Below are 24,496 nucleotides of genomic sequence, written 5' to 3'. Positions count from 1 at the left end.
CATTCTACTTACTCTCGATTGGTGGTTTGAAACTGTAGTGGGCGTGGAAAAGGTGGCATGCTTAATTTTAATTGGTTGATGCTTCTTCTCGGCTAGTATGATTGGTTAATTGTCGGTTGCCATGCTGCGTACAGCGCTTGCGCAGTAGCAGTCCCGTTTTGCGCGGCTGGTTGTATGCTCAGCTACTTTCATGTCGACTACGCACAGAGCCGGGGATGGTAGCGGATATTATCCGAGCGGGGACGTGCTGGCGCGGCAGCGGCACGGGGAGGCGGCTCCCGGCTGGAGCTCCGGATACTACCCCCAGGAGACTGCGAGGAACTGGGCCGGAGGCGGAGAGATGGGAGGAGCCGGCGGAGCGCAGGTACTGCTGAGCCCTGTAGTCCCCTGTCAGTGGCGACACCAGTATGTGCAGCTCCCCCCAGTGGCTGTATAGACGCAGTCGGGCTGTTCTGTTGTCAGCAGATGCCCCTCCCCCTTTTTCTGCTTCTATTTTGGGAGACCGCTACTAAGTCTACTTTACAGCGCCCCCCGGAGGCGTTACTGATGGCGTTACCAATTTCGACCTCCATCAGACGTGGAACCGGGCAGGCAATGGCGCGTGGTTTTCCATTAAGGCCTGTCTTTCAGAGGGGGGCGTATTTTAACTGCATCTGCAGCTTTTGCGCACGTAATATGTAGTACCGGTTGTCCGTAAGGCTTTAATTGGGCCGCACACACAGCGCAAGACATACGCTCGCAAAAAAAAAAATGGGGCCATGTCCAATCTTGGTGTGAATTACGTGCGCAGCATCACCAAATAGCGATTGGGGATTGGCGGCACGTGGCGAGTTGGCATGTCATCGTGTACTTGATTGGCGGCACGTGGCGAGTTGGTCATCGTGTACTTGCGGAGCCTAATTGGGTGAGAGGTGGTAATGTCTGATATTGTGAAAAGGTCTGGTGGAGGCGGCATGGTTTTTAATAAAAATTTGCTTTTAGTGCACAATTACGAAATGGCGCTGTTTGGCGGTATCGGAGGGCGCGTGGACGTTAACGGGATGTAATCTCTTAAAGCGACAGTACACTATAGCTATATTCTGCGACTAAATACACTTCCTCATGCCCCGCCGACAGGTATGTTTTTTTGGCAGCGGCGAGGCACGTGACTGCACACTGCTCTCCGCGTCATCCAACATGTGGGTGTTGTGCCACAGCTAGTAGACAGCTTGGTCCTCAGCGCCCGTCCCTGGGTGGCAGCATGGCACATGTACAGTAGCTCCGCCACCGCGAGTTTTCCTGTAGGACTCCTGTTGCAGGAACGTTTCTTCTTCCAGCTGTATGTTGTACTGTTCCTCTGTTGTTCCTCCTGGAAATGCATTCCCCTTGGGTGCCCCCTACACATACGGGTCGTGCTAATGGCGGAGGGCAGATCCTGTGGATGGTTTTCACGCTGGACCTCTGGTATTACGGAGCTCCTCTTCAGACTGGCTGTCTATTTTCGAGAGGTCTGATAAAAGTAGTCCTCTGGTCGGGAGTATTCAGCTCCTTAGACTACCGCTGCGCATCAGGAAGTCCGAGAGGCGGCGAAGCCATCTTGGATTATTTTAAAGAAAAACTGCACTTTTATCAGACTTTTGATGAGTGGGGTGCTGCGGCTGAGACCCCCGCTGATCGCTAGTACGGGGGGCTGCAGGACTCTCCTGAGCGCTGTGCCCCTTCGGCTGTCTTCACTGCTGTTTAGCTCCTCCGGGCAGCTGGAGATGCCTTGTGGGGTGTGTGTACATCTCTATGAAGGGACCCCCACTGATCTCTGGGTTAGGCTGCGGTCGCACCGGTGTTAGGGTCAGTTCAGGGTTTCCGCTTCTCTGCTCCATTTTTTTTTTCTCTATGCCCCCCCCCCCCATTGATTTCAAGGGGGTTTAAAGAGAACAGAAAAATGCCTCCATTCCATCAGGTCTCCGTCTTTTGGACGGAAATATAATACTGCAGACTGCACAATTTTTCCATCCCTTTTAAAAAACAGAAAAACCTTCCAGAATGGAAGCCTTTCCATTTTTTTTTAAACCCCATTGAAATCAATGTGGGAAAAAACTCATCCGCTCTTTTATTTCAGTTTCTCAACTCCAAAACAGACCTGAGAGACGGAAACCCTGAACTGACCCTAACACCGCCTAAAGCTCTGATTGGTGTTTGTGGGGTCCGCACGGGGTAGCTGCTGACACTTAGTGATTTGCAGTCTGTATCAGAATGTGGTGTTCCTATAAATGCCGGATTCTTTGTATCGCCGCTCATTCCTTAGAATAGGTCAGTAGTTTACGATTCATGGGGTCCGACTCCTGGGACCCCCAGTAATCCACAATCAGCTGTGTCCCTGCCGTCTCTTCATTTCGTTCAAAGGTTCCGTTGCAGATCTGTCACGAAATCCCGGAAGAAAAGTTCCATATGCGGCATCGGTAAAACGCCAGGCAGCTGAGCGGAAACCAAACAGACCCCATTATAGTCAGTGGGGTCCATTCGGCGCTGTTCATTCCGTCATAAGACGGATCCTTACAGCCAGGGGATCCCCCATTCCTGTTCCTCGGAAGCAGATGTGAAAGCAGCCTAAAACCTAATAAAGAGCTGCTACTGCCCTCTTCCCGCATGTCCCCACCCACTGCTCCGGCTGTCCGCAGTGATGTAAGGTCTACAGGCTGCTGCAGCCAATGATAGTGATTGATCACTGAGCTCTGTCATTGGCTGCAGCAGCGTGTGTGCGGGAATGGACTGGCTGCTGCAGCCAATGATAGTGATTGATCACCGAGCTCTGTCATTGGCTGCAGCAGCCTCTGGCGTCCCGTACACAGGCTGCTGCTTGTAGACTAGGTGTCACAGCAGAGAGCTGGAGCTGTCGCAGAGAGGTGAGTATTAGCTCTTATGTTTTAGCCATGGACAACCCCTTTAATATCAGTTGTGGCCACACTGGGTACTGATACTCAGTCCACCTGGGTAATAGGGATGAGCTGTAGTACCAGGCTCGGCCACACCTGTACGTATGGCGCTGTGTCTGGATACTCTGTGAAGGACGGCCCCTTTCCCTTGGCAAGTGTTGTCCATGAGATATGCCAGGAATGTCTTAAGATTGGAATCCCCCTTTAAGGCGACCCGTAAGCTCTGCTATGCGTGTGAGCGATTTCTCAGGGTGACACGCCTATCAGTAGGTACAGGCTGATCCTGAGAATGCTGCTTACTGCTAATTAGCAACGGACGTTTCCATCCAGAGGTCTTCATGGGTGTATGATGTGGAAAATCTAATACGCGGGGGAAGCGCACCGCACCCACCTACAGCCGGGGTCTCGTGTCCTCCTATGTGATAGGCTCAGATTGTAAATAGTCGTGCCGCCCTCTATAAACCAGTCGCCCAAATACTGAGCGCCTCGTAGTCCTGCTGAGATGCTGATCTGGTATAGACAGTAGGTACACGGATCAGCCAGAACATCAAATATTGTCCATGTCCGCCTCATGCAACCGGAGCAGCTGTGACCTACGACCACCCCTGTAGGTGCCCCGGGGTATCTGCGCAGGACGTCCGCAGCAGATCCTGTAAGTTGCTCTGTAGGTCTCCATGGATCGGACTTGTTTGCCAGCAGATCCCACAGATCGGATTGAGATCTGGAGAATTTGCTGGACAAGTCTTCACCTTGATCTTGCTGTTCCCCATCCTGAGCAGTGTCTGCAGAGTGCCCGGGGGCATTATCCTGCTGAAAGAGGGCACTGCCATTGGAAATACCGCTGCCATGAAGGGGGTACTTGTCTGAATACTGTTAGGTAGGTGGTACGTGTCACATCCTCATGATGCCAGGACCCAAGTACCTAAAGAACAACGCCCATGATATTGCCACCACCAACTTGTCTTCTTCCCATAGTGCATCCTGGAGCCATCTCTTCCCCAGGTAAGTGACGCACACAGACCCGCCGTCCACATGATGTCATTCATCCGCATGGGCCGCCTTCTTCCATTGCCCATTCCTGACGCTCAGGTGCCCGTTGTAGGTGCTTCTCGGCCTAGCCCCATATCCAACAAACCGTGGTGCCCTCTGTGATCTGTCATCGCCAGCAAGAACCTCTCCAGTAGTCTGTATTATATATCCGTACTATATATATATCAGTATATATCTATGTACTATATATCTGCTCTTCGGTGGGATCGGACTGGGCCGGCTAGTCTTCACATGCATCAATGAGCCTTGGGCGCTGTTAACCCTGTCCTTCCTCGGACCACTACAGCACAAGACCTCCTCACAAGTCGTGGCGGTGCTCTGACCCAGGGATCTAGGCATCACAGTTTGGCCGTTGCTAAAGTCACTCAGATCCTGATTTGTCTTTTTATTTTCGGCGTCCAACACATCAACCCCGAGAATATTCCACCCCGTGATCAGTGCCGTTATAATGAGACAGTCAGTGTAAGGGTGTGAACTTTTACGGGCGAGTACCGGGCGATGGCGGTATGGACAGAGCGTCCGCGTGTTCATAACGCATTCATCTCAATGTGTTTATTCACATCAGCCAATTTTCGCTGACGCTGTGAGATTAAAATACCGCCGTATGTCGTATTTTGGGGCAATTCCTCGGAAGGAATAGCCCATTATTTCCTACAGGATTTTAAAAAAAATCGTGTCCCATGTGATTTGCGCGCAAGTGTGATTTTATTTTACCATTGAAGACTATTGGATGCGAGGCGATGCAGATTTTATTTATAAAGCAACAATGTATCGTTCTCACATCCAGAATCACAATCTTTTTAAAAGCGGGTTGCGCCTGCCCATGTGACTGCACCCCTCAGACGTGTGCATGACGGTCGTCCCAGTGACTGTCGCTCCTTTCACTATGGAGCGACAGTCTGTCTGAGAATGGGGGCAGAGCGCGCCAGAGATCTCCTCCAGCCGCCCGCAAGCATTGACAGTAAACAGGCAGCCGCTCAGAGATCGGGTGACTCCTGTTTACACACAGTGACATATGCTGACTTCTCGCTTAGCGCCCCCCGGGGGCCATGTGTACCCGGGCCGACAGTTCCCAATAATCACTCGTTATTGCGATTGTTCTTGTTTATTCCTCTCGCCTCTTACTGGCTTTATTGTAATGGTTGTTGGTGTGTATACACTGCAGACCGAAAGGAGTGTCGTTTCTCCTTAGGGAGAGCACCTAATAGGGGTGAGGAGTCTTATAAGGCCATGCATGCTCCTCTGGGAGATTTATGCAAAGGGAAGGTGGAGCAATGCCTCTACAGCGCCACCTATTAGAATATAAGTCCTACCACAACGGGCCTTTTAAGAAGCCTTGTAACAATGACTGGCAATATAAGACAAAGCCAGTCTTCTACAGAGGGGACAGACAACCATGTCCAAACAGACTGAGGGCTTTTGTCCCTCATCAGGGTGTAGTAGGTTGCCGTCTGGGGGAGCGGCCTCGGGAAGTGTCAAGTTGGAGAGCATATATGGTCTTAAAGGTGTTATCCAGGCAGCACCCACCGGGATAGCCCGGAGTTGGAGTGGAAGCACTGCTCTGACCCCTGTGTAGTGGCCGGTGCTTGTAATTGCAGGCGGGTGACACATTGATTTCAATGTGAGCTGCTATGCTTGCAGTTACGAGCGCCGGCCGCAACACAGGAGTCAGAGCAGTGCTTCCACTCCAACCCCGATATATCCCGGCGGGTGCTGCCTGGATATCCCATTTACGTCTCCTGACACCTACTAGGTGCTCTCCACAAGGAGACACTCTACCCTCCTGAGACTCGTCCTAGGCCTCCCACCCACAGATTGGAGAATAGTCCTATTGTGCGTCATGCAGCCGCTCACGTTAGATCCTCATGCCTGATTACATAAGGTCACATACGCTTCCTTTATTTATTTTGGAAGACGTCTTGTGCCCCGGCTCTTAAAAATATCAGATCGGTGTGATCACATAGATGACGGCATGGGCACGCCTCGTGCAGCTGTCTGGGCCTGCTCACCGTCCTTGTGACTCAATGTAGAACACTTGGAGGAAGTCGGCAGACGCTTCCTCCTGATGCTCTCCAGAGGTAAGGATGTGTGCGGCGTCTTGTGCTGGGTTGGACTAGTAGTTCTATGGTAGCCCGTGGCTACTAGTACTGCCAGGCGTTACATTACTAGCAGTACATGGGGAATGTGAATGGCTTTTGTCTTGTACTACTAGTTGTGGTGTGACTTGTCTGCACTAAGGGGCCGTACAAGATGCAGGTGACCTCTAACATCTCCGACCTGTTCAGGTGAATTGGACTGAGCTGCAATGGCAGACACAACCTCTATACAATGTACGGCACTGTGCCTGGTATGCCCTGAAGTGACAACAGCGATCACCCAAGCACAACTGTCACTTTAGTCAGCTGATCGGCATGGCTCCTGATCGTTAGACCCCACTGATCAACTTTCCATGATCTGTTCTGAGTGTAGGTCATCAGTAGTGTAATCCTGGACAAGGTTGCTTTCATACATTGCAGAAATGCTGTGAAAATACCGCAACACATCTGCAGCATTTCCACAACGTGTGACATAGCCTTAAAGGGACTGTCGGTTACTATGAGACCCATTTACTAAACCTATGAGCTGGATCCGACAATATGAGGCTTGTACTTACCGCTCCTCCACTATATGCTTTCAAAGCTGCCTGTAAATGTATCCCATGGATGACCTGGACACATACAAAGAGAGGACTACTTCTGTGTGTGCACCTCTGCGGTCCGCCGGGTGCTTTCAGCAGCAGGTTGGACAGGGCACAGTGGGAAGGTAAGTATAAGCCTCCTATCACCAAATTCAGTGTCTTGGCTCCCATATAGCTTATGGGGTTCCTAGAAGTTGTCAGTCCAGGTGATCTGCATGCGGTTAGAGCAGATCAGCCACAGTGTGTATAGGCAGTTGGACACACTTACGGTACGTTCACGTAGTTGAATGTCTACAGCAGATTTTGGGGAAGTTTTTTTACTATGTGGTGAAAATCAGCAGTGTAAATTGTCATGCTACAAATGTAATATGCGCAATGCAGGATGTGGATATTTCCTGACCGCTCACCCTCGCCGCCCGTACGGTGAAATGCTGCCCATTTTCCGCAGTTAATGCCACTGCGAAAAATCTGCAGCATTTCTGCAATGAGTGAACTTCCCCTTAGAGCTCCTGCATAGCTGTGTTTTTTTTCTCATACGTTTTTTTTCCACACAATTTTGCTTTTTTTTTTTTTTATTTTACCCAAAAGTCAATAGGACTTTTTAATGTTAAAAACGCATCACATGGCGCGAACATCGCAATGTGTTTTTAACATTAGAAAGTCCTACTGACTTTCGTGTTTAAAACGCTGCAAAATCACGTGGTAAAAACGCAAGTGTGCCGGAGCTCTCAGGATGGCAGGCCGGGCCGGAGATAATCTAGTCATTGATTCATTGGCAATCCAAAGTCAATCCCGAATCCTCATCGGATCTCGGAGCCACCTTACAGCGCTTCAGTAATGCGTAGGAGTCAGCGCTTTTAGCCCTCTTAGAGATTTACAATTACACGTATAGCCGTAAACTGCTGGCCTTCAGTTTAGGGTGGATGGATATATATGGAATGTGTTTTGCGCCTGAAGAATGTTGGCAAAGTTTGGCCGCAGGGATTCCCCTTTCCTGCTTGCCGAACAGATCAAGAAAGCCGAATCCCCATCATAGATGTGAAGCCTCTCTTAGCCTGACGTAACATGTGCCACCGTTGGACTTCCACCAGTTGGCTTGCAGCTCCACCGTTGGGTTTCTATTACCAACCCCAATATGATGTTATGTGGTTGTGCTCCTCATTAGCCCTACCTATGTGTTTCACCCTGGCTCTCCTGGATTATCTTGGACTGCACCATTTAGCGCCCCCTTGTCTTCCCTAAGATTCATCCCATACATCCAGTTAGGGCGTTAATAGAGGGGGGGGGGGTCCTCTGTTCCAGATCCTCATATGTTGATGAGAGTAGAGTGACTACAAGAAGTGTCTTTCGTCCTGGAGGACCTGGACTGTGTAATGCCTCCTTTCCCCTGCGGTAGTGCTGCAGGAAAATTCAACTCCTACAACCCTGGCCAATCAGATTGTGTGTCACTCTTATAAAACAAATGGCTGTACGACCCTGGGATGACCTTTTATATTTGGGGTCAGGGTGGGTTTATTTGGTTACTATCACAAACATGTATTTTGCCTGCTCTGATCTGTTCTAGAACTCTCCATACCCTGGATACGATCCCAGCGGCTGGTCCTGTGCCGGGCAACCTCGTCCTCCATATCCCCCCACGTATACAGTCGGCAGTCAGGTATGTAGCATGTGGCAGCCATCGTTCCATCTCCCGTTTGCCTCCTTTCACCCACAAGGAGGAGCTTTACCCCTCAGCAGTAAGGGCGCCTTCACACTCGCCATCGCGATATCGCTGCGTTTTTTTAAAGCGAACGTCAATAGGACTTTCTAATGTTAAAAAGCATCGGCCAAAAATTGCAAAGCACGAACGTGCGCCTATTGTGTGATGCGTTTTTTGCGGGCGCACGCTAATTTCTATTGGTACCATTTCTGAGTACGTATGACTTTGCGATGAGTTTATATTCACATATTTTTTAGGGGAACTGGGTGACCACAAGAACACGATTCTGGCATTGTGCGCTATTTTTGTGACCGCGTTCACCTTTGCAGAGAAATAATGCGATATTTTAATAAAGGGTGGGCTGCGAAAAATTAGCCTGGCGCCACACTCTTGTTAAGGCAGCCTAACAGAAAGTCTTTGCTGCCCATGGCAACCAATCACAGCGCAGCTTTCATTTTACCTCAGCAGTATAAGAAATAAAAGCGGCGCTGTGATTGGTTGCTAGGGGCAACAAAGACAGATTTTCTTTTAGACGGCTTTCATAAAGAGTGCGGTGCCGACCTTTGCCTGGTAATTCCTGTATTTCTCACTTTTCAGGAATTTGGATACCAATGTATTTTTTTTGATTGTTTATTTATTTTTTTTTAATTCAAAAAAGGAAAAGGTTTTTACTTTTTAATATTTACTTTTTTAAATTATTTTTGCCCTCTTTTTCTATTGCTGGACTTAAATATAACACATTGCTTCTGTTTTTTACTATATTGTACTGTCAATATTAGCCAATTAACATTAGCTTAATAGGCTGGGCTTAGCAGCTTGGAATCCATGGCAGGCCTGTGAGCCTTCACTAGGCCACAAGCTGCCATGGCAACCCATCGGCACTCTGCAGTCATGTTGCTCTGGGGAAAGGGGTCCCTCGATCACGCTATTCTGTATCCACTCCGCTGTATGAGAAAACCCCGCGCAGTTGGCAGTGAAATCCTGGCCCCCGGCTAGTCCTAGCACTCTTATCAAAACTGTCAGAAGTGTCTTTGTTGTCCCTAGCAACCAATCACAGCGCAGCTTTCATTTTACCTCAGCAGTATAAGAAATAGCAACCAATCACAGTGCAGCTTTAATTTTACCTCAGCAGTATAAGAAATAGCAACCAATCATAGCGCAGCTTTAATTTCTTATACAGCTGAGGTAAAATGAAAGCTGCGCTGTGATTGGTTGTTATTTCTTATACTGTTGAGGTAAAATGAAAGCTGCGCTGTGATTGGTTGTTATTTCTTATACTGTTGAGGTAAAATGAAAGCTGCGCTGTGATTGGTTGCTATTTCTTATACTGCTGAGGTAAAATGAAAGCTGCGCTGTGATTGGTTGCTATGGGCAACAAAGACAGGTTATGTTTTAAACCACTTTCATAAGAGTGTGGTGCCGGACTACTTTTCCGTGGACCGCCATGTATGATGTATTACTCTAAGGCTCCGTCCTAGTTTTTGTCACTGATGTATGTGCTTGCTTTGAACCGGTTATATATGAAGCCGCCATTTATGTCCTGTCTTATGTATACGGCGAATGTCTGGCGTTTTATCTGGCAGGGCATGGAGCATTACAGCAACGGTTCCTATGGACAACCGTATAACCAGTCTACAATGAACCCACCTTATCCTGGCCTCCACCCAGCCAACCCGTACTACCCACCTCCATCACAGCCTGCTTATCCCGTTGATCCCTACAAATCAGCCATGCAGCAAGCGGCTCCACCAGGACCCACTCATTGGGGGTACCCCCAGCAAGGTTGTCACAACATTCCTCAGCAGCGTCCCCCCTTTCCTCAGTACCCCGCGCCGGTGAGTATTAGCTACACTTTATGATGTTTATACTTTTTTCATACCAGTTTAGCGACAGATCTAAAACCAATATGGCCGTATTTCCTGTATAAACTCAGAAATGACCAATACCATGTTTCCCCCGAAAATAAGACCTAACCTGATATTTCAGGATGGCTTGAAATATAAGCCTTACCCTGAAAATAAGTCCTAGTTACACTGCATAAAAACAAAACATTACCTAGCAGGGTCGGTCCAGCTCCCTCTCGCTGCTCTCCGGAGCTGTGTCGCAGTTCTTGCAGTCCTCGGCCCCCCATACAAAATCATTTCCTGGTTACAGGATTCAAAAATTCCGCCTCCAGGAAGCGATGGCTCTGATTGCTTCCCTCGAGCGCTGATTAGCCAATCAATGCAGCACTTGATGAACCACTGCGATGGCTGTGATTGGTTCATTGAGCGCTGCATTGATTGGCTGAGCAGCGCTCTAAAAACTAATCAATGCAGCGCTTGATGAACCAATAATAGCCATCACAGTGGTTCATCAAGTGCTGCATTGATTGGCTGATCAGCGCTTGAAGAACTAATCTGAGCCATCGCTTCGTGGACGCGGGATTTATTAATCCTGAAACCAACAAGTGATTTTCCGTGGGCGGCCAAGGACTGCAGGAACCACGCCAGAGCTCTGGAGAGCAGCGGGAGGGACCTGGACTGAGCAGCTGGTTAAGTATAATAACACATCCCCAAAAAATAAGACCTAGTGCCTTTTTGGGGGCAAAAATGAATATATGATAGGGTCTTATTTTCGTGGGGAAACACGGTATTATAAGATCACGAACCAGAACTATGTACAGATGTCTTCTATTTTTAATGTTAAAGGAGTTCTTCCAGTTCTAGCTGTTTTGCAGACAGCTCTGTACATTGCATAATGGCCCAGATTGGTAATGCAGGCTGAATCCGATTAAAACCTGAGCCACTGTGCAATGAAAACTGCTAGAAATGGGAGAACCCCTTTTAAAAGGGTTGTTTGGGACTTTCAATTGTTGGCCTATTCTCAGGACACCCACCGACCAGAAGAATACTGTAAAGTTACAGCGCCATACATACCGGTGTGGCTGTGGCTGGAATCGCAGCTCAGCCCATTCAAATGTATAGGGCTATGCCTGGATAAGCAATGAAGGCACTTCTGCACTAAGGAGAGCACTATGATTTTTTTGTTTGTGCCAGGGAATGGCATATCTTGACATATATTGTATACCAGCTCCATATAATGAACACATAACTCATGTTCCCGTGACATTAAATATCAGTGTGATAATATGAGGAGCAGCATAAACCACCTCTCTGTATTCGGGGCACGTGCAGTTGGGATATCTCAGTCGGGGCTAATTCCCTCATTACGGAGATATGAATGAATGTCACTGCCGAGCAGATCAGTGTTTTATAGAATCGGAGAATGATTCCTAATTAGTTCTCTAATTACTTTCTCTCCCTGAGTGCACTCCTAAAATAGATAATGGCACGCACTTACCTCCAGGCTGGGAGAGGGACGGCGGTGATACACGATGAAATAATCGGCTCTGATGATTAATAACCTACAAGTGTAGTAAGGCTGTCTTATCACAATACACCTCTAGGGTATTTCACACTAAGCGGAAATGCAGTCAAAACCCTTCCCGATTGGCAGCTCCTCGCTGCAGCACACAAATTCGCCCTCACCCAGCAACCGCTACTAAGCGAGCGCTGCAGCTGCCAGTCGGGTAATGCGCCCACTTACTCATCACCTGGCTAATGGCCGCAGCGCTTAGTAGTGGTTGCCAGGTAAGGGTCGCAATTTTTAATTTTATTTCGCGACAACGAATTTATTTTTTTTTTATTTTTTTATTTTTTTTTAGAAGCTAATGTGTCTAAACAGTTTAAATAAAGTGTTTTTATTTATAGGTCTTTAGTCTTAAAATTAGTACATTTACGCTAAAATAAAGTACAGCAACGAGCTCCACCTTTTTAGTTTCGGACGTTTGGATATATAATTCGTATAGTCTCTGATTACAGGGCCGCTATGGCGACAGTTTGCATTGGTGCGGTCAGTGTTTTTGTTTTTTGTGTGTGTAAAATATATATAATCATATTTTTTTTTACTTAATTTTGCATATATTAGGGTGCTTTCACACTTGTGCTGGGTATTCCACTTTCCTGCTCCGTTCGAGGAACAGGAATGGGAAATCAATGCGGCCGATCTTTGGACAAAACCAAACAACGTCCGGCGGACCCCTTTGACTATAGTGGGGTCCGTCCAACTGCCTGGTTTTGGGGCAGAAGAAAAAGAGCTGCATGCAGGACTTTTTCTTCCGGTACTTGTAGCTGGATCTGCGACGGAACCTCGGCCTGCAGATGTGAAACCAGCCTCAACCTATTTGTCCTCCCCGACGTCATGTAAGGCCTCTGGGGGACATTAACAACGTCATTTTTTTCTTATTTCATCCGAGCATGACCTGCTTCACCTGGATTGCAGGAGCTTTAAACCCGCATCATACATTCACCAATGACAGCCGGGCCCAGGTAGCAGCACTGTAAATGCTAGAATGTATTTGTTTTTAGGAGTAGGAACCAAGCATAGTGCTGATTGGCCGAACCTCAGCCAATCAGCACTACGCTTGTATGCTCGGGTCTGTTCCCTGATGTTTCTCCTGTTTGTCCACAGAGGCAGAGCTAATACAGATTTCATGATTTTGACAAAAGTCAGAACCATACTTTGCCAAAACTGTAAATGAATCTAATTAATTTCATTAATCGCCTCGCTCTGAGGGGGACCTGTCACCAGTTCGGAGTTATAAAACCGGTGGCAACTAGAGAACAAAGATTAGAGAGCCTTCCAATAGTGGTGGTCTTACAGCACTAAAAACGGAACCCGTCCTCTCCTGTAAGCATCATAAACTAAGTTCTGGTGCTTTAAGGGCAGGTCCCGCTCAGTGCGAGGGTGTAACCTTTACACTTACCGACTCCCCATACCCACATAGTTACGGGTGGAAGTCTCATTTAGTCCAGGCACACACTCTCTACAGCTCTGTGCAGGCATGGACTGAAGGAAGAGAGTAATACTGATAGACGGAGCGATGACTTCTTTGGGTGACCCCAATAAGTGTAAAAATGACACCCCTGGACTCTGCACTCCCTGTCCTATAAGCACCATCACTTGGTCTATGCTGCATGTGGGAGGGGACAGCTTCCCTTTAATGGCATCCTACTTTTAAAATTAAGTTTTACTATTTCCCGTGCTGTAATTCTATCAATCCCGAACAGTCCGGTGGGTGGGCCCATGCCATCCCAGCTGCCCGCAGTGTGCTCCGGTTGGACTGTTGCCTGAGGCATTGGTCCAGTATAGGACCTGCTGCAATTTTTTGTTCTTGTTTTACACGGACCATCGTTGTTCCATGTTTAAACAAAAAACTATATCTGATTATCCCCGTTGACTGTGATGGGTCTGTGTGCTGTTTGTTGGGGCAGTGGGAATATGCCCTTAGAGGGGTGTTTCCCACTGGGGACCCCTCTCTGTACACTAGGGCGGACAGTGTGGCTTGCTGGGGCCAACGCACCCCATCTGTGTATTTTAATACCCAACATGTCAAATGATTTATTTCCAGGTGCCATGGTGTAGCCAGCAGCTATGATGTGTAATGTGGCACCATTTACTAGCACTGTGATTTCCATCCCTTATTGTGTACTGTATGTGTGTCCCAGCAGGGTCCTAGAGAGGAGAGCTGGAATGTGTATGGGAATCCAAACCACTACCAATGGCACTCTGCACCACCGCCCAACCCGAATGACCCTCATTATATGACCGGAGGCAGACCCCCTTGGCCAGGAGGAGATGTCCAGTCGCCAGTGTATGACGTAAAGGTAGGATTTATTGTTTACCCCGTTGTTTTCTCTAATGTTAGACGATTACCATAAATGCATGTAGACATTAGCGTGGTTGGGTATGGAACCATGGTGCCATTGTGGCAAGGCAGCAGTGTGATCTGTTGAGCCATCATGCCAGTCCTGTACTGCAAGGCAACTATTGGTTTCTTTTAACCCCTTAATGCCACAGGACATAACTTTACGTCCTGGCAAGTTCGTAGTTAATGCAACAGTGCATAAACTTGCGTCCTGCGGATGGCATGGACTCAGAAGTGAGCCTACACCATCTCACAGCGGTAGTAAGTCACAGCTGGCCTCCCGCTGCAACAACGGGGATCCATGAGAACACTAATTCCCACTGTTAACCTGGACATGCTGCAGTCAATGTAGATTGTGGCATGTAAAGGGTTCACAGAGGGGGTGCCTTCCCTCTCTGATATCATCCGTCCTCCACTATGTAATTATGGAGGGCCAATGGCTTGTCATGATAACCGGATGCCAGACACTGGTGTCAAGGCCCATCATGGCCTGTGATCTCTATTGTGAGAGAGAATGCACTGCAATACTGGAATGCATTATTATAACGATCAGAGCTTTGCTGGTTCAAGTCCCCTATAGGGACATAAAAAATAAAGTGTAAAAACAAAAAAAACTTTTTGCGCACTTTCCCCTTTTCGTATTAAGAAAAGGGAAAAAAAAATGTAAAAACACCACATATTTGGTATCTTCGTATCCGTAAAGACCCGTACAATAAATTGAATGCACTATTTGTCCTGCACGGCAAAAACCATGTGAAAAATGCTTGTTTTGTTCATTTTTCCTCCTAAAAGAAACACAATAAGAGTGATTAGAAAAAAGCCGTGTGTACCCTAAAATGGTACCCAACGTGCAAAAACCCTCACAGAGCTTCGTGGATGGAAAATAAAAACGTTATGGGACTTTGAATGCAGCAATGTAAAAAAAAAAGGGTTTTATTGCGCAAAAGTGGAAAAACATAAAAAAAATAATGTGTTATTGTTGTAATTGTACCGACCTGCAGAAACAAATGTATTGTGTCATTTATGCTGCGTGATTACCGTAACTCTTTTTTTTTTTAAATGGCAGATTTGTTTTTTGGTTTTTTTTTCTCCTTGCCCTTCCAAAAAAAATGAATGAAAGGTTTTAAAATACATTATAAGTACCTATAAATGGTACCAATAAAAAGTACAGTTTGCCACGCAAAAAAACAAGCCCTCATACGGCGATGTCGATGGAAAAATACAAAAGTTATGGCTTTTGAAAAAATTGGTCAAAATACACTGTGTCCTTAAGGGGTTAATAGACCATGAAGGTTAAAAAAAAAAGTTTGGCAACCTGTTTACCACGCCCAAAAAACAAAAGTCATACTCCCCTCACCCAGTTCCCTGTGGTTCCTACATCAATGACAGCGGCTCCCAGGCTGCTCCGTACTTCTTGCTATAGTGGTGATTTCATTAGTCGCACACGAGACCGCTGCAGTTAATCACTGGCAAGGGTGAGCCGCTGTTTGGGGTCATCTGTGCATCAGTAAGTAGAGATCAGCAGGGGTACCAAGTACCATTGGATTGGCTATGTGAGTATCCCTTTTTTGTTTTTTCACCACAGTAAACGGGTTCTCAAACTTTTTTTGTGTGCCTGGTTAACCCCTTTAATGCCATAGTTGGAGGTTTAGGGGATAAATGTATGAGTCTGAGCCAGGAGCCTGATTGTTGGGACATCGAGAACGGTGCACCCTAAATGTCCTAGAGACATGGGCAGCAGTGTATGTTACCACTGTTCCATTCACTGGTTTTGCAGATAGCTAAGTGCTGAGCTTGGCTATCTCCGTCAGTCCCATAGATGTGAATGGAGCAATGGTCATGCATACATACTGCTGCTTTTTTCGCTAAGGGGACTTGGGAACCAATGTTGTCGTGATTTTTGGGTGTCGCATCAGTCGGACCCCCAGCATTATCTGTGGACAGATGATACATGATCTTGATGGAATAACTTTTTAAAGGGGCTGTCCTGTTACCATTTCCTCTTTGGGTCCAGCTGCGCTAACGTAACATAAGGAGCTGTACTTACCTGCCCTAAGCCCCTGTGATCCAGCGCTGCAGCCCCGGCACTCACCTGGCGTTTGTTGTGGAGGATAATGTCACCGATTGTCATCTGACTGCTCATTAGCTCACATCCTGGGTGCTATGATGCCAGGTGTTCAGTCAGGTGACATCATCCTCCACAGCAAACAGCGGAAGGACGGCGGGTTTGCAGTGCTGAATTACAAGGAACCAAAGAAGAAATGTTGTCTGGTAACTGGACAAGCCCTTTAACCCCTTAATGACATGGCCTATTTTGGCGTTGAGGACCAAGCGATTTTTGGTATTTTTCCATCTCCATTTTTCAAAAGCCATAACTTTTTTATTTTTTCATCGACGTGGCCGTGTGAGGGCTTGTTTTTTGCGTGGCGAGCTGTAGTTTTTATCGGTGCCACTTTTGGGTACATAGACTATATCATTAAACTTTTATTATTTTTTTATGATAGCAGGGAGAGAAAACGCATCAATTTTGACATAGATTTTTTTTATTTTTTACAGCGTTAATCATGCAGCATACATGACACACAAAATTTTTTCTGCGGGTCGGTACGGTTACAACGATACCAAAATTGTTATATTTTTTTTTTAGGTTTTTACACTTTTTTGCAATAAAAAGCCTTTTTTTTTTTTTTTTTTTTAAATCTTTTTTTTTTAAATCTTTTTTTTTTCTCTTTTTTTTACTTTTCTATGTACGGAGCTCTATAAGGGCTTATTTTTTGCGAGACGAGCTGTAGTTTTTATTGGTACCATTTTGGGGAATGTACGTCTTTTTTGATCACTTTTATTGCAATTTTTGTGAGGCAAAATGCTAATTAGCATTTTGCCTCTGTTTTTTAGCGTTTTTTTTTACGCTTCTTGTTGTACAAAATAAAAAGTGTTCAACTTTTTGTACACGTCGTTACGGCCGCGTCAATATCAAATATGTGGAGTTTTAATTTTTCTTTTTACCTTTTTTTTCATTGCTAATATTAGAAAGCATAAAAAAAGGGTGTTTTTTTTTACATTTTTTTTACATTTTTCTTTTTTTTACATTTTGCTTTTCTTTTTTTTACACTTCGAGTCCCTCTGAGGGACTTGCAGCACTGTGCCTATGATCGCTGTCATAAGGCATGGCAGAGCTACTGCGCTCCCATGCCTTATCGCTTGTACAGCGATTATAGGCACAGGCAATACAGGACGCCGGTGTATGGCGTCCTGTTGCCATGATGACAGGCCGGGCTCTCGCGAGTGCCGGCCGGAGACAGAGGGAGTGCGATCCCTCTGTGAACTCTTTCCCTGCCGCGATCTGCTTAGATCGCGGCAGGGAAGGGGTTAACAGCGGGGGGCGCATCTCCGATGCCCCCCCCGCTGTTGCAGCGGGACGCCGGCTATCACTGACAGCCGGCTCCCGCTGCAGGATAGCGCGAGGTCAGTCATGATCTCGCGCTATCCCGATGACGTACCGGTACGTCATTTTGCGCAAAGTACCAGGCTCCCATGACGTACCGGTACGTCATGGAGCGGGAAGGGGTTAAGCATCCTTAGAAGCAAGTTTGTAATGTAAAATTGTGTCTCTTAATTCTCATTTCAGGAAACCCCTCAAAATCCTGGCTACAACCACCAGAGACCATTCCCAGGCTACCCTTCAGATGTCCCACAATCGTGTCCACCCCCCGAACTTAAGCCGAACCTTCCTCCACCCAACCCTCATTACAGCGCCTCTCCACAGATGTATAACAGGAAGGAGCCTTCAAATCCAGAACTTGCTCCTCGGCCCAAAGAAGCCAACAACAACCCAGCCGACGCTTCAAGCGCCACACATCCAGGAATATTAAAGATCAAGGAGGTCTTGGAAAGGGTAGTAGATCTCGAAAGCGAAGTGGATGAGTTTGTAGGGAGAAAGACTGACATGAGTTATCGTTGTTTAGAAGAGCTGTTGACCAAGGAATTACTAGAGCTAGATTCGGTAGAGACTGGCGGCCAGGAAGGTATTCGGCACGCACGGAAGGAGGCTGTGAGAAAACTGCAGTCCATTTTGGAGAGGCTTGAGAGGAAGGGGCTGTGATGATGTGGTGGAACCTCTTCAGAGAAACCAGCTATGGCATCAGTCATTAAATGGAATCTTAAGAGTTCTTGAAGAACATATGTGGCCCATGATGTTCGTTGAAGATTAGAAGAAGTGAAGATCTGATCAACGGAAGGAGATAAGTCTCCAGAAGAGCGATGTGGATTTTTGAGAAATAAGGGAAAAGGGCATCTTTGGGGTTTTTGTTTTTTTTTGTTTGTTTTGGGATAGGGGATTTTGAGGTATACTTTTGCCACTTGATGAACCTGGTTAACAGATGTACAGAGACCGCTATTTTTGAATCACTTTGAGGAATGTACAGAGATGAGATTATTTCCCCAAACTTTTTGATTTAGACAAACAAAAAAGTTTTACACGAAACAACGGGAGTTTTTGGTGAAACCTAAGTTTATTTTTTAGTAAATCAAGCCATTTGTGAATAAACAGGTTTTACTTATTGGAAACCATTTCAGGATGCGTACTGGTAGCGGTGCGGACTACAGACCGTTACCATATTCACGTTCATGGTTCTTGTAACGTTCTTTAAAATAATAACCGGAACAGCCCTGTGACCTGGACTTTGCTTCGGCCATAACATCTTGCCCATACTTATTATTTTTTTTTGGTTTAGTATGAGTGAAGTGAAATCATTGGAACAAAATAATCTTGACTTCTGTGCGTTCTTCATGTGTTGTGCTGTCCAGCTTACGATGAGTGGAAAAAGGACTATTTCGAGAAAAACGGGACATACTAGGAACCTAAAGGGATGCCAAGAAAAAGCTTTCTGCGCTTTCAGTTGCAGGAATGTATTTCTAGTAGAACTAAGACTGGTGATAGACACGAGATATTTACTGGCAGATGGAGCGATTTCTGGTGGGACCTTCTTGTGTCTATGGTCCACCGTCCATCTCCTACAAAAATCGGCCGTCTGAAGCCTCACACTTTTGAAAGTGTAGATGGTTTGATGCCTCCAGAACCTAAAACAAAAGTTGTTTTGCACAAAAACACGACGACCACAACTGTATATTTTCAAAGATGTCAAGATATTTCTTACTGTATTTATATGCGCTGCCTAAATGAGCTTGTCCATGGGAACTCATTTTTACAAAAATACTGTTACTATAGCCGTAAGAGATGGAGATCTAAGACCTGGGTAATCCAGAGACAATTGGTTGCTCTGTAGGTGCTACCTGACAACCCAATTTAAGGACTGTGTAGGGCCAGATTGACACGCATTGCGTTTATCAAAACTGTCTAACAGTAAGACTGTCATTGTTGTCCATGGCAACCAATTACAACTCAGCTTTCATTTTTCCAAAACGGTTTAAGACAAGAAAGCTGAGCTTTGATTGGTCGCTATGGGCAAGAAGGAGAGTCTTACTGTTAGACCGTTTTGATAAATTAGGTTTTTGGGTTTTTTTGGCACCTCAGCCGCTACTCGATGCATACAATGGGGACAGGAGAGCCATTGTTATCCTGGTCCTTGGAGGACAGAGCAGTCAAACACCCCTGACCCCACCCATGAGACTCTTCCGTATACTGAGGAGAGGGAATATGTGTCTGAATGGGACCCCACCAATCGGGAGAACAGGGGTCCTTGAGATTCTCAAATGAATGGAATAGTAGTGCTTGCTTGATCGCCTCACCTTTCCTTTAGGGACCAGCATTCAGGCTGCTGTACTAGTCAGATATTTCTAAAAGTGAATTGAGGTGGAAGAGCCCTTTAAAAGTGAGTCTGTCTGCAGATTTGTCAATGCAATATAAAGGTTCCCTCAGCCCTGCTCCTCTCCCCTGCATGGACCATCGGCAAAACTGCTGACAGACTCCCTTTAACACCAGTTACTTGCATCTGGTTGATTACAAAATAACTTATAAGTTATGCTTCATGTTACTGCTTAAAAGACAACTGCTCTGCAAGGATTAGTTTTGGAGTAATGATAGACTTGTTATTAAGAAGTGTGCTGTGATAGCGGAGATACTCTTCACTGTAATCCTATTAAGTCCTTAGTTAAAGGGACTAGTGCCAAGTTATAAAGTTATGCACAGGATGGGGAATAACTTTTTGATCGGTAGGGGTCCAACCCTTAGGATCCCCACTGATCCCAAGAACGCGGGTTCGGTCAGGCCATGAGTAAATGGGGTGGCGGTCGCGCAGATTCATCGCAGTTTCATTCACTTCAATGACTGCGCTTGAGATTGCCAAAACGCTTGAGCTCGGTAATCTCTGGCATTGTCATTGAAGAGAACTGAGTGGCAGCGCAACTGTACGAGCTTCACTCCATTCACTGGACCCCAGTTCTCAGGATCGGAGGGTGTACCAGTGATAGGACCCCCACCAATGATAAAGTTATCCCGTAGCTAGGGCATAACTTTTTTTAACTTGTCACAACCCGTTAATGACTTAATCAGTCTAATGAAAACCCAACAAACCACAATCCAATAGATATACTAGAACTTCCTGAGCTTCGGCAGTGAACATTATTGGACTCTCATGTGGATGTCCGTGATTTAGATCCAATAGTCTGTGCTGATTTCTTTATATACTCTTATAAAAGCCAGTGCTTTCCTTTTCTGATACAGAGATCCAAATCCTCTTCTTGCGCTATAATTCTGGTTGCCTGCAGTCACCACTAATGGGAGGTTACAGCCAACTGTAAACTCCTGACTCCACCCAGTGCTATCTGCAAACCGCTAGGATGTTGGTTCGAGCGCTTTGCTATCTCCAGTGGTCCCGTTGAAGTGAATGGAGCGGCAGTGCTAGTGTGTGATTGCCACTGCCCTCACTTCAGTATGTGCTGGAGCCCCTTTCATGGGATTGGAGGGGCTCTTGGCAGTTCTAACCCCACTAACCTGAAAGTTTTTCCCTATCCTATGGATAGGTGGTTACTTTCAAAAAATGGCACAACTCGTATAATAAGCCCTACTTTTTCCCGTGATGCCTCCTATATAACAGATGACCCTAGAATACTAAATATCATCATTATGCCGTACATATGGTGTTCTAGCACCATCTGGACCCACCATGTAATCGATATGGCCACCTCCCTTATATATAATAGAACAGCCATGTATGCCTGGTTAGTCTGACTTTCTTCCTTCTTTCTAGCTCTTCTTGTGATGCCATCGTTTGGGTTGCCTTGCCACAGGCATTTACTACCACATGACAGTCGTATGTTCTGTTACTGTATGGTCTCCACATTGCAGCTAGTGGCTCCTATATCACGCCGCTCCAGCCGTTCATGTTTTTTTTTGTTGTTTGGCACCATTAGTATGTACACTCACACATGAAAACGAAGCATTACAAGTTGTGAAACTGCAGTAGGAAGTAATGCATCCAAGGATATAACTAATAAACAATGTTTATATATTTCCATTTCTAATTTTCAAGCTTGATCTCCTCTAGTCCCCAACGGGGACCTGACCTTTCCTTCACCGTAATGCACATGGATGGGGATAAGAGTTGTTTCTGAAAATATTTTGCACTAACGAGCGACTTCCATGTAAATGGACTTGCCCTTTAAATGCAGAATACATAATCTTCAGCCAAGTTTGTAACTCTACCACATAATGTATTTTTCAAGACCAGTGTTTATACCTCTTATTAAAATTGTCTAAACTCTGGGAATAATTAAGACAATCGTAAACTTTTATCACAGGAGGGTTCCGATTATCCTGCCAGGATATTACCAATTTAAATAACTGGTTTCTATTATCTCAGGAAAAGGACTGCGCCCAGTTGATGGATTCGTGAGTGGAAAAAAAATTTGAAAAATGAACATAATTTCTGCTTCATATCCCGTATATATAGGGAAAATATCCTTTAAATCGCCATGGCAACAGGAAGGACTTGAAATCACATCCCGCTGTCTTGGGGATGAGTGGAAGTTTTAATATTTGCACTGAGGAAAACTGATTGCTATGTACATTTACATATATATATAATGAAGGCACTTGTTGAGTTTCCTAAATAAAGCCATATGGAAATACCATGAGAGCTCATTCTCTATGATTTGTATGGAAGCAACATGGAACCATTGCAGAACTGCTGGTATTTTAAGAACGTGTTCACTATTGTTTTCGGGGTTTTTAGTGTTTGAGCTCACACTTTTGAGCACTTGGGGCCCTTTTCCATGGGCCGATTAAATCGTTCAGTGTAAATGTTTGCTCCAACTGAACGAGTGAGAATTTGTTTGCTTCTCATTCATCGTTCAGTCTTTGCATGCAGAAAAGTGAATGACGAATCGGCCCGTGTGAACAGGCAGTTGTTCACTTATGAACGACTGCCTGTTTATTGTGAATGGATGCTGGTGGTACTTAACGATCTCCAGCCTGCTCCGACTCCATTCACTCAGCGATGATAGTTCCTGTAAAAGCACAGGGGTGACTTGTGGAGCATCTGCTCCCGACCGGTCGCCCTGAGTTGAAGGGCCCTTAGTTTTCGCCATATAAATGGACGCTGTTTAAGTCAGGGAATACATTGGAGCAAAAAGCTAGCCATATTTGTTAGTATTGACCAACAATCTCATGTCAGGGTACAAGGAAAGCCTGATGTCGTGAAGAAGGATTCAGGTTTGTTGGTTGTTCTTGCTACCATCCATCATCACTCTGTGGACCAAAAGAGTAACCAGAATAAAAATATACCCCAAACTGTGCCCATTAAAAATAAAATGGTGAGCATATCTGCAAGACAACTTTTATACTTTTAGTAACACAGCGGGCTTAGAAACAGCAGCTCAGCTCTATGAATGGTAGGATACCTCCAAATAGTGCAGTTACCAAATATACGTGCTACACACTGAAGTGATTCTAGTGGATTTACCTCCAGTGACTCCAGTGATGTCATCTCTGATCGGTGACTTTCCCTTTTCTTCTCTATCTGGGCCCAGATCACCTTGAAGATTTTTTTCAGCCACAATTTGCCTCTGCACTCTCCTCCTGCTGCTACCCTGCTCTCAGTGCCTCCCCATAGTTATAGAGCCCCCTCCCCTTTTTTTTAACCCCATATGGTAATATTTTCGTCATACAGTAATAATTCCCCCATAATGCCACCTCAAGAAATAATGCCTCTTTTGTGCCCCAACACCATACCCCTTTGTGTACACCCCAAAGTAATGTGCACCTTTGCCATGCTTAGAAAATAGTTAGAGATGTGCGAACATGTTCGTTCGAGCATTAGAATACTCAAAGGCAATGAACATGCAGGGAAGGCTTTGGCACCTGCTGTGACGTGCCAACCCTGTGCACGTCTATAGCAGTGACTGGCTGGCTGGATCAAGTGACCTACGAGCCTAAAAACTCAGGTCACCTGATGCTCGCCTTACACGCAGGCTGGATTAGCTGAGGGACGGAGCTGCTGTGAATGAGGGAGAGTGGTAGTGTAGGTTAGAAGGAGCGTTTAGACAGGGATCCATTTTCCAAGAACCCAACAGTCCTTTTTAGGACTACAACTCCACTTTTGTGCATCAGCAGTTTGGCTGACTGGGACCAGTAGTGCGCACAAAGCATTCACAAGCATCCCGGCTGTATACTGCATTCTGTTACCGGAGCTAAACAGTATACTGCTAATAGTGTACACAGACTTGGTAGGAAGTAACAAAACTCCTGTCATTTTTCTTTTTTTAAATTTTTTTTTGGGGGGGGCTTAAAGCGTACGTCAAATTCCCCTGTGTGTGTCCTGACGATCCACACTATCTAACAAGACTGTATGCAGTTTAGACTGTCTATTTTGGGCTTAAAGCATACGCAAAATACCTCAGAGTTTGCGTAGCATTTTGATGCAGTGCATTATACAACATGATGAAGACTAGGGGTAAGGGTCGAGGACGTGGGCGTCCGAATGAGGGTGTGGGCAGAGGGCGAGGTCCTGGGCGGGGTGAAACAGTGCCTGCTGCTGAGGGAGAAGTAGAATGCCGCGTATCTACGCTCTAGCTTCATCTCACAGTTTGCAGGTCCACGTGGTAGACCGTTATTAAAAGCACAACAGTGCGATCAGGCGATGATGTGGATAGCGGATAACGCATCCAGTAATTTATCCACCACCCAGTCTTCCACGCAGTCCACTCACGCTGATTTTCCTTCCTCCCAGCCTGGTCACTCCAGGAAAAGGAGAGATTCAGAACAGGCATACTCACAGACACTGTTCTCAGGTGCCTTCCCTGAGTGGCAAACAGTGGTTCATGAGCCACCTGAGGAGTTTGTCGTGACCGATGCCCAAAATTTGGACAATTCACAGTCTCGGGGTGATGAGGGTGGGGACTTCCAAGTAGTGTCTCACGAGGTCTTTGTTGATGATGATGAGACACAGTTGTCT

The 24,496-nt window shown here is 46.1% G+C and overlaps 1 protein-coding gene across 2 annotated transcripts; it reads left to right on the top strand.

Annotated features, from left to right (window-relative positions):
• Positions 1 to 140: 140 nt before the first annotated feature.
• On the top strand, positions 141 to 22,180 carry BAG4 (BAG cochaperone 4). Of its 2 annotated transcripts, none has more exons than XM_066593359.1 (5): positions 141 to 364; positions 8,201 to 8,293; positions 9,919 to 10,170; positions 13,888 to 14,043; positions 17,713 to 22,180. In XM_066593359.1, exons 1-5 carry the CDS (start codon positions 191 to 193, stop codon positions 18,184 to 18,186), a joined length of 1,149 nt encoding a protein of 382 aa, XP_066449456.1. In that variant the 5' UTR covers positions 141 to 190; the 3' UTR covers positions 18,187 to 22,180. The 2 variants fall into 2 exon arrangements, with proteins under 2 accessions (XP_066449456.1, XP_066449455.1); XM_066593358.1 differs by having other exon boundaries at positions 13,885 to 14,043.
• Positions 22,181 to 24,496: the final 2,316 nt, after the last annotated feature.

Source organism: Eleutherodactylus coqui, chromosome 2 (genome assembly GCF_035609145.1).
Source record: "Eleutherodactylus coqui strain aEleCoq1 chromosome 2, aEleCoq1.hap1, whole genome shotgun sequence".
Classification (NCBI taxonomy): domain Eukaryota; kingdom Metazoa; phylum Chordata; class Amphibia; order Anura; family Eleutherodactylidae; genus Eleutherodactylus; species Eleutherodactylus coqui.
Note: the sequence above shows the minus strand (reverse complement) of the source record. Positions and strands in the feature narration are given on the sequence as shown.

Bases quoted from the DNA above. Each gene is read 5' to 3' on its own strand.
- BAG4 (XM_066593358.1), top strand. From the start codon at position 191: ATGTCGACTACGCACAGAGCCGGGGATGGTAGCGGATATTATCCGAGC. The intron at 8,294-9,918 runs GTATGTAGCATG...TTTATCTGGCAG, and splicing joins CGTATACAGTCGGCAGTCAG to GGCATGGAGCATTACAGCAA. The intron at 14,044-17,712 runs GTAGGATTTATT...TTCTCATTTCAG, and splicing joins CGCCAGTGTATGACGTAAAG to GAAACCCCTCAAAATCCTGG.